The sequence below is a fragment of the Temnothorax nylanderi genome, unplaced genomic scaffold (assembly GCF_030848795.1).
Source record: "Temnothorax nylanderi isolate EJ_2023f unplaced genomic scaffold, tnyl_v1.0 TNYL_tig0112_pilon, whole genome shotgun sequence".
NCBI lineage: Eukaryota > Metazoa > Arthropoda > Insecta > Hymenoptera > Formicidae > Temnothorax > Temnothorax nylanderi.
This window is the reverse complement of record NW_027249174.1, coordinates 458729-469055: the sequence shown is the minus strand read 5'-3', so window position 1 is coordinate 469055 and position 10327 is coordinate 458729. Positions and strand designations below refer to the sequence as shown.

The 10327-nt window shown below is 44.2% G+C and overlaps 1 protein-coding gene across 1 annotated transcript; it reads left to right on the top strand.

The window, feature by feature from the left end:
• Positions 1–4242: 4242 nt before the first annotated feature.
• On the top strand, positions 4243–5925 carry LOC139776112 (uncharacterized). The gene has a single exon (XM_071712593.1). The coding sequence runs from the start codon at positions 4326–4328 to the stop codon at positions 5718–5720; it is 1395 nt and encodes a 464-aa protein (XP_071568694.1). The 5' UTR covers positions 4243–4325; the 3' UTR covers positions 5721–5925.
• Positions 5926–10327: the final 4402 nt, after the last annotated feature.

Below are 10327 nucleotides of genomic sequence, written 5' to 3'. Positions count from 1 at the left end.
CGGGCACCGAGCGACACTACCGACGGCACTGTCGCAACCACCCAAACCAACGTATACTTACGACGATTACGCGTAAGAGCTGAAAGAAAAATTAAGAGCGACACAAAGAGTTGCAAAGAAACATTTGCGGAACGAAAAATCTAAGGCCAAGGAGACGTATGATAAGAAGACAAAAGAAATCAATTTCCGAGTGGGAGACAAAGTTCTCTTGCACGACAAAACGGTGCGTAGAGGGAGATCGAAAAAATTAGAATCCCCGTGGATAGGACCGTACGAAGTAATTGAAAAACACTCAGACGTCAATTACACGATCAAAAAGGGACGGAAAACCACGCGAGTACACGTAAACCGATTAAAGCCCTTTATAGAACAGTAAAAAGCGCAAAAAAGCAAGCAATAGAAAGTAGGCGATAGAAAGTAGACGAGATATTAAAAAATAAGATAAATAAGATAATAAGTACTTACCGAACATCAATCACGGCGGCCCATCCGCACCACACGCCGACCGGTGGCCACATCCACCGTGATCTCCAGAGCCATGGGCACCCATATGCCCGGGGGTGTTAATAACACTTCCGCGTAGGAGGGAGGGGGCGACGTCGGCCCCGAGCCCAAAATTCGCCGCCACCTGCGCACTAGGCGCGGCACCCACACTCACGGCACCCGCACGAGCAGCGCGGAGCCAATACGTGCGCCAGCACGCATCGCACGTGGATGGAACAAAAAAAACGATCACAGCGTATGCACCTCATCTTGCAATTAAACAATTTAGCGCAACAAGTTTAGCAAACAAATACTGCTCAGCTCTAGGAGACTTCCGTTTCCGGAACGATCGAGGTGACAGGTGTGAGAGTGTGTGAGAATAAAGTGAATAGAAGGGAGAGTTGGAGGAGGCTGAGGAAGACGAGAGTGTGCGAGAAGGGAGGAGTAAAGGTGAGTGAGCGTGGAGGAGAGAGGGGAGAGTGGTGGAGGAGTGGAAAAAGGGAGTATAGGAGGAAAGGTGACAGGGCTCAGACAAAGCGTACGGCACGAACGATAGTCGGTGTAGAGGGGCGACGCGATAGGTGAGCCGAGACGCGTGCGGAGCGCTGGGTAGGGCGAGAACAAGAGGCGATATAGAGGGGAGACTCGGCAGACGAACGGAGGTACGTGCGGTTGTGCGTGGCAGAACATAAAGTATAGCACGGGTAGAGGGAGAAGTGAGACATTGAGGAGGTAGAGATGAGCGAAGAGAGAGAAAGCGGAACGGAGATAAAGAAAGCGATAGATAAAGTAAAAGAAAAGGATAAAGTCAGAAGGGGGAGTACGGGGAGCACGGGGAGCACGGGAACCTTAGAAGAGTTTTGGAAAAGGAAGAGAGAGGATTTAGATAAGAGTGAGGGGGAAGATAAGGATACGGCTTTCAAGAGAAGCAATATGACGGCAAGGTCGCCTAAAGCGGAAACGGAGGTAGGGGAGAAAGAGTTGAGGGGGATAATTAATGAATTGAGAGAGGGTTTTAGGAGCATGAGAGAAGAGTTAAGGGAGGGTTTTAAGGAGCAAGGAAGGGAAGTAGAGAAGATAAGGAACGAGTTAAGAGTGCGAGAGGAGAAGTGGAGCGCGGAGAGAGAGGAACTTAAGAAGAGAATTGAGGATTTGGAAAGAAAACTGGAAGGGATGAGAATGGAGTTTAAGGAGGGTGGGCAAGAAGGAGGAAAAGGTGCAGAAGGAAGCGCAGGACTGAGAAGGGCGGAGGGGAGTGAGGAGTCCGATTGGAAGGAAAGGGTAGAAAGGCTGGAAAGGAGGTGTGAAATGAAGGAGAGGGGAGAAAGGAAGAGAAACATTGTGATTAAAGGAGTAAAAGAGGAGGAGGGAGGAATAAAGGGGGGAATAGAGGAGGTGATGAAAAAGATAGGAGTGGAGGCTAAGATAGAGGAAATTAGAAAAATAGATGCTGGAAGGAGAGAGAAGGGAGGTATGGCAGTGGTAAGAGTAGGAAGTGAGGAGGAGAAGGCAAGAATAATAAGAAATAAGTGGAAATTGAGAGATGGAGGTATTTGGATAGAGGAAGATTTAACATGGGAAGAAAGGAGGATAAAATGGAGGGTAAATCAAATTGCTTGGAAGGCGAGAGGAGAGGGAAAAAGAGTGCGGATAGGGCAGGGAAAGGTATGGATAGAGGGGGAATGGTGGATGTGGGATGAGGTAAGAGACGTACTCAGAGATAGCAGAGGGAGGTGTTGGGAGGCAGGACAAGGGAAAGAGGAAGAAGGCAAGAGAGAGGAAGGACAAAAGCAGGGGGAATAGAAGAGGGAGAGGGAGCGGATAGGGCAGAGGGGAGAGAAGTAGAAAAAGGGAAGGAGAAGAAAGAGGATGTGGAGAAAGGAGTGGGAGAGGAGGAGAGGGAGGAGGAAGAGAGGGGAGAGAGAGAGGAGGGAAGGAGAGTATACAATGTGGCGAAAGATAAAGAGACAGAGGTCAGATGGGACGAGGAAGGGGGGAGAAGGACGGACTGGAGGGTAGTGTTCTGGAATATAGCGGGTTTGGAAAATAAAGATAAGGAATTCTGGGAGGGGCTGAAGAAGGAAGATGTGATAGTTTTGATGGAGACGTGGATAGGAGAAAAGGGTTGGGAAAGAGTAAGGGGTAGGCTGCCAAAAGGGTACGATTGGGGAGTGCAATGGGCGAAGAGGAAGAATAAAAAAGGGAGAGCGATGGGAGGGATGTTAATGGGGATGAGAAAAGGTTTAAAGGAGAAGGGAACTGAAATCGAAATAAGTAGGGAGGGACTGATAGTTGGAAAGGTAAGGATAGGTGGGGAGAGTTGGAAAATTGTAGGGGTGTATGCGAAAAAGGAGGAAATGGAAGGGATTATGCAGGAGTTAGGACAAATAATGGATAGGAAAGAGGAAGGAAGGTATACGATAATTGGGGGAGATTTTAATGCGAGGACTGGAGGAGAAGGAGGAGGTGTGGAAGAAGAAGAGCGGGGAAGGGGAGGGGAGATGGTGGGGGGAAGAAAATCGAAGGATAAGAAGACGGACAGAGAGGGGAGACTTTTGGTGAGGACCATAGAGGAGAAAGGATGGGAAATATTCAATGGGAGCATGAGAGGAGACGAGGAGGGAGAATTCACATTCACAGAAGGAAGAGGAGCAACGGTAATTGACTACGTAATAGGAGAAGGAGAAGTGAGAGAGAGGGTCGTGAGCATGACGGTGGGGGATAGAGTAGACTCGGATCACCATCCCTTGGAAGTGGTGTTAAGAAGAGAGAGTGTTGAGAGAGACAGAGGAAGAGGGTGGAAGAAAAGAAGCAGGGGGGTATGGAACGAGGAAGGAGCAAAGGTTTTCATGGAAAAAATAGGGAAAGTGGAGGAAAGGGGGGAAGAATTAAATAGAGAATGGGAGGTAATGGAATCAAGAATAGTAGAGGCGTTAAAAGGGGTAGAGGAGGAGTTGAAGGGGAGCAAGAAGGAGAAGGTGGGATGGTGGGATAAGGAGTGTAGAGAAGCGAAGAAAGAGGCGAGAAAGAAATTGAGGGAATGGAGAAAGGAAAGAGGAGAAGACAGGGCATTCAAGGAAAAAAGGAAGGAGTTTAAGGAGTTATGTAAGAGGAAGAAGGAAGAAGAGAATTTGAGATGGGAGAGGAAAGCGGAGGAGGCAAGGAGGGAGTCGGAGGTTTGGGAGATAGTAAATAAAGAGAGAAGAAAAAGGAGGGGAATTGAGGAAGGGATAGAGGAGGGAGAATGGAAAGAGCACTTTATGAAATTGCTAGGAGGAGTGGAGGGGAGGGTGAGGATGGGGAAGGAAGGTGTGAGGGAGGAAAAGGAGGGAGAGGAGGAGGGGGAGATAAGTTTAGGAGAAATGAAGAGGGTAATGAGGAAGTTAAAGGATGGAAAGGCAATGGGACGGGATGGGATACCAAGTGAGGTATGGAAGCGCGGGGGGAAGGAGTTGGAGATTTGGGCGTGGAGATTCATTAACAGGATCTGGAAGGGAGGAGGATGGCCGGAAAACTGGAAGGAGGGAATAATTGCACCAATTGTAAAGAAAGGGGAAGGAAAAAGGGTGGAGGAGTATAGAGGGGTGACAATAATGTCGTCGCTGTATAAGGTGTATACAGCAATCTTGGCAGAGAGGTTAAGAGAGGAGCTAGAGGGGAAGGGAATAGTACCGCAAAACCAAACTGGTTTCAGAAGGGGAATGGGAACAATAGATAACATTTATGTGTTGAATTACCTGGTGAACAAAAAGTTGGAGAAGAAAGGGGGAAAACTGATAGCATGTTTTGTGGATCTTAGGGCGGCGTTTGACTCGGTAGATAGAGGGGTATTAATAAAAGCAATGAGAGAAAGAGGAATAAGGGAGGGGCTGGTGAGGAGGACGGAGGAGATCCTGAGGGAGACGAAAAGTAGGGTAAGGGTGGGAAACGAAATAGGGGAAGAGTTCTGGACGGGGAGGGGGGTAAGACAGGGGTGTCCGCTGAGTCCGTTACTTTTCAACATAATGTTAGCAGATATGGAAGAGGAAATGGGCAGAGTGAAATGGGGAGGGATAAGGCTAGGAGGTAAGAGGATATATACGTTGGCGTATGCCGATGACGTAGTGTTAATTGCAGAGGATGAGGATCAAATGAGGAGTATGCTTGAAAGGTTAGAGGGATATCTAGGTAGGAAGAGGTTGGAGTTAAATGTGGAAAAAACTAAAATAATGAGATTTAAGAAAGGAGGAGGAAGGGACTGTAAGAGAAGATGGAGATGGGAAGGAAAAGAAATAGGAGAAGTAAAGGAATTTCGGTATTTAGGGTATGTGTTCCAAAGGAACGGAGGGCAGGAGGCACAGGTAAGAGAAAGGATCAAGAAGGCGGCAGCGGTGATGGGGAAGGTTTGGGGGATAGGGAAGAGAAGATTTGGGAAAGACTGGGGAAAAAGAATGTGGCTGTTTGATAGACTGGTGTGGACGGTTATGGGGTATGGAGCAGAAATATGGGGATGGAGAGAGAGGGAAGGAATGGAAAGGTTGGAGGAAAGGTATATTAGATGGGTCTTGGGAGTAGATGGAAAAACGCCGTGGTACTTAGTGAGAGAGGAGCTACAAAGGGAGAAATTAAGAGGGAGGGCGGGAATAAGCGCATGGAGATTCGAGAAGAAGTTAGAGGAGGGAAAAGGAAGTGAGCTGGCGAGGTTATGTTGGGAGGAGCTGAAGGGAAGGGAGAAGGAAGGGAGAGCAGGATCGAGCTGGGAACGGGAGAGAGAAGGGTTCCTTGAGGAAAGAGGAGTGGGGTTAAAGGAGCTTGAAAGGTTGAGAGAAGAGGGAGACGGTTGGCACCGCAAGCTAGTTGGAGGAGACAAGGAGACGCAAAGGAAAGAGAGATGGGAGAAGATCGAGAAATCGGATTACAATAGGTGGTACAAGGTAATAAAGGGAGAGGGTATCCCAGGATATCTGAAGAAGGGATGGGGAGAGAGCAGATGGAGAAGGGTGGCGAGGTTTAGGTTAGGGAGTGAGATGAGAGAGAGCAGGTACTGGGAGGGGGAAGAGAGGAAGAAATGTAGGATGTGTGAATATAGGAAAGAAACGTGGGAGCATGTGTGGGAGGAATGTAGAAGATGGAATTCAGGAGGAGGAAGTTGGCAGGAAGCGGTGGGTTGGGTTTTGGGTGAGGAAGGGGGAGGAGAGGAATGGATGATGGAAATAGAGAGGGAAAGAAGGGAAGGGAAAGGGGAGTCGGAGGAGTAAGGAGAAGGATTATGGGAGGAGAGAAAGGGAGAAGGAAGAGACAGACAAGGGAAGGAGGAGGGAGAGGAAAGTAGAATAAAGGAGAGGAGAGCAATATGCGGAAGGGATGAAGGTGAAGGCGGAGGAGCTTCTGAGGGATCCGGACGAGAACAAGGAGGAGCCGAGGCAGGAAGGATGGAAGCAGACGGACGTAGAACCGGAGGAAGCAGAGGAAGACAATCAGAGGGGGAAAGGAAGAGGGGGAGGGAGAGGGAAATTAGGCAAATTGTAAGGTCGCATAAGGCCAGGGCGCGAAGGGGAGTTTGTGTAAGAGGTTTGGGTACGTTCCTTACAAAAACGCCTTGTAAGCCCTACGGGGATATACAATAAACTTATCTATCTATCTATTTATCTATATATCTACTGCTCAGCTCTAAGCGTCAAGAGCGACTAAACGCGCGATGAAAAATTAAGGAGAAGGCATAACAAGGCCAAGAAAAAATTCGAAGAAAAGTAACACGAGTCCTTATCTTACAGGACGCTGATCGTCGTTCAGCACTTCGCGAAAAAAGCGAAACTTGAGACAGCACCATCGTACGAGATACGGCAATTCAGCAGCGAGCCGGGAATATACTTTGAGAGAACCGGACAATTACAACAGGTAGAAGCTACATGAAAATTAGCAATCAAAATAGACATAGCAACCCTAGGAAACCGATATCACCAACTTCAGGAATTTCTACGGCAAACCGAAGAGTTATGCGAAACGATAATCGCTAAGGACACGCAACAGGCGTGCAAAAACATCCTCCATACAATAGAGAAAGATAACAAAAAATTAACGCAATTACTAACGTGATTACAGTCTATATATAGAACAAACGATAATAAACGTGGTTTAATAGATGCGATCGGCACGATCAGCAAAACGCTGTTCGGCACTATGGATGCCGACGACGCAAAACACATACAGGAGCAGCTTGAACTGATACAAAATCAGCAACAGACTCTACGGCACACCGCAAAAAGTCAATTAAAGGTGATAAATGCCACAATAGGCCACATGGAGGCCTTAGAAAAATCGTTATATCATAACGAGCAACTGCTGACGAACGTCACGACACGGATACAGGTGGGCACAGCACTGTACGCCAAAAGAGAAGAAGTAGACGAACAGTTATTAGTACTAACCACAATTACAGAAGATCTAATAGAGGACGTGAAAGACACGATAGATTACCTCACCTATTCGCGAGAAGGAGTCATCCTCACTCGCTTATTACCGCTAGAAAAGATAATAACAGAATTAAAAGAAGCGACGTCACAACTGACGCGAGGAGCACATTTCCCATTTAAAGTTAGACTGGAGAATTGGAACGACATACAAAACTACGTAGAAATTAACGCGTATTACGATAACCCGAACATTTATACGATAATCAAATTTCCCGTGGTAGCATACCCCGTGTATGAAATAATAAAAACGACACCACTACCTATCCACAACCACGCGAATATTTTTACATTTTTAAGGATTACTCACAACATTTTAGCGATAGACAAAGAAAATCATAATTATATAACATTAGAGGAGCGCGATTTAGATAAGTGTAAAAGAAACGGAGTAAAATACGTATGTAACCAGATTTACCCGATATATTTTATAAAAGCCGACGCACCATGCAAGGTGCAAGTCTATGTAAAAACGCCAGGGTACGTAAACACCTGCGAAAAACGCCAGATACTATCTAATGTAACCCTATGGATAACAGTAAGCGAACCACAAACATGGCTGTTCTCGACGCCGAAGAAACAAAAGCTAACGATCCAATGTAACGACCAGGCGGAACAGAAAGTAGAAATCGAACAAACAGGAAAACTAAGTATAAACGAAAATTGTAAACTAACCACACCCGACGTTATTATAAAAACAAAAAGACAAACAACGATGAAACAAATAACGAACAAGCGAAAAAAGAAATTAGATTAGAACCTGTAATTAGAAATCCGAACGAACTAATGGAATTAAGCCTAGACATAAGCGACATAAATAAAGAGTTGGAAAAATCCCAAAACACCCTAATAAAAAATCCCTACATCATATACCCCGTAGGATCGACACTCACGATAATAATAATACTAAGCGTAATAGGAATAAGTATCTATGTAACAAAAAGAAACAAGAAACGAGCAAGAGCCCAACCGCACATACAGGGCGACCTAGCGATGTTATACTAGAAAATAAGAAAATGTAACCCTAGAAAACAATAAGGAAAATAAACCACCCTAATAGAAATAGGAGTAGGATATAAGCAACAAAACATTGTCACGAAAACTACAGACCGTAGTTTCCTTCTCTCAAAGGGAGAGGGATGTTGCGGCCCCAATTAGTATTACGAAATAGATTAAGAAATACTGTTTAAAGAAAAGAATGTAATAATAAAGAAGAAAGACCGAGAATAACAATAAAAAACGCGACCGCGAAAGCCCGATAGAATTACGCAAGCCGAATCAGAACGAGATGAGTTGTGCGATCGGCCCACATACGACCGAGCAACTCAGCGATAACGAAGGACAGGACGAGGATACAAAAGGAAGCGACGAAAGGAGACGAGAGGGCAATGTGAGTCAGGGAGCAGACCAGTAACGGGCAATTTCTGTAATAACGGTCAACCAGAGTTAATTATACGATCAGTTTATTAAAAGTGTCGTGTGTTGTAATCATTAATAATCCCGCCTCCTCCGTGGACCGAAAGAACCCGGTGCTCCTATCCACAACGGGGCACAACACCCCTTAAAACCGTTTTTGGGCAGCTACAAAAAATATCTAAATTCATCTTTTTACTCCCCCTACATGTGTGCAAAGTTTGATTAAAATCAGAATTTTCCAGTTCGCGAGGTTCCCTTGTCAGTACAAAAAATTTATTTTATGAATTATTGTATTAAATTTTCAGATATATATTGGCTATGGACGAACGATTCAATTAGCATTCTGGGAATACATGAGGCATCGAGGTCATTGGAAATTCCTGAGAGAATTATTGGAAATTTTCTGGACGAAAGAAAATTTAGTAAATCGGTGCTTCAAAAAATCAAGAATAACTACTGAGATAGAAGATAGATCTCCTAGAAAACGTTTCACGCCGACGAAATATAAACTTTTACGTCGTACGTATGCTATAATTGTTTATAATTGAAACAAGAAACTAATTATTGATCATTTAAAGACCAGATTAAATACATATTTCTAGTCAAATAAATATCAAAAAATATTTTCTATATTATTTATTTTTAATTTATTTCAAATTAATTTATTTTTTCATATTAAATATTAAAAGAAAAAAGATGAATTAATTTATTTTAAATTAATTCATCTTTTTTCTTTTAATACTTTTTAGAGTAATTACTCGATGTACCATATTGTAAAATATATGCTATTTATTGACGTTATTAACACTGTTTTTCTTTTATATAGGAATATTCAAAGACTATCTCAATGAGATGTATGGAAATTCTTCCAAAAAGAAGAAAATTCTACAAAATATGAACAAGCAGATCGGTTACAAAATTCGAGATCTACGCAAACTAAACTATGAAAAGGTTAAAAATATTTAATATTATGTATTCATTAATATTAATATGTAATCATTAACAAACTTATTAATATATTCAAATGCGTCAGTAGTACAATTCATCACCAAAGATATATAATTATTCATATCCAAATATATTCTGGTATTAAAAGTTAATAATTGAGTAGGCGATATTTCGAGTAGAGTGTTTCGTAAGATTTAAGTTTTTTTTTTTTTATTGGAATCTGGACATGACCAAGTTCGTATTTTTAACACAAGAATTATTTTCAAAGAAAGCTATGACGTTCAATATACATCAGCTTACTCACATTTCTGAAAGCGTATTAAATTGGGGACCACTTTGGTCTCATTCAACTTTTCCATTCGAATCCGCGAATAAGGATATACTGGAAGCTATCCATTGTGCAAAAGGTGTGAATCTGCAGATTGTTCGCTATGTCCATATGCAACAAACTTTACACACTTTGCGTCATCGCATATATCCACATGCATCTCCGTTAGTGATAAATTATTGTGAAGAGCTAACAGTGAAAAGAATTAAGAAAAGTTGTAAAGTATCATCCATAACTTACCTAGGAGGTAGAAAATTTATAGATGAAAATATTGCACAAAATTTTGGAATGTCTGCAAAATGTATGTGGCGGCTGCGAGCGCCCCGAGTCCGGCGACGCAACCGCCACAATACACACGCGCCTACCGAACGGCAACCCGTTCTACACGCCCCGCCAGGCAAGAGCACTGGCGGCAGGGCGAGCGCCCGCGCGCAACAAGCACGCGCTCCAGGAGTGACACCCGGGATAATAACAAACCGACATTGCTAGGCGGCTGATCTTTCTCGTAAGAGAAATTCGGCAAGCAAGGTATATAAAGGGCCAGCAGCGACGGTACCTTCGACAATCTTCACACCGCTATACTCCGGTATTAGCTACCAGAAGTGAGTCTTTTGGATAACGCTGCGTAAGTGGAATCGTACCAAGCCGCCTACTTCCCGCTCGTCGCTGCCGACGCCTCAACCTGTGCAGCCGCAGGAATCTC

What these genes read in the sequence shown, in the direction of transcription:
- LOC139776112 (XM_071712593.1), top strand. Translation starts at nt 4,326, where the DNA reads ATGAGAGAAAGAGGAATAAGGGAGGGGCTGGTGAGGAGGACGGAGGAG.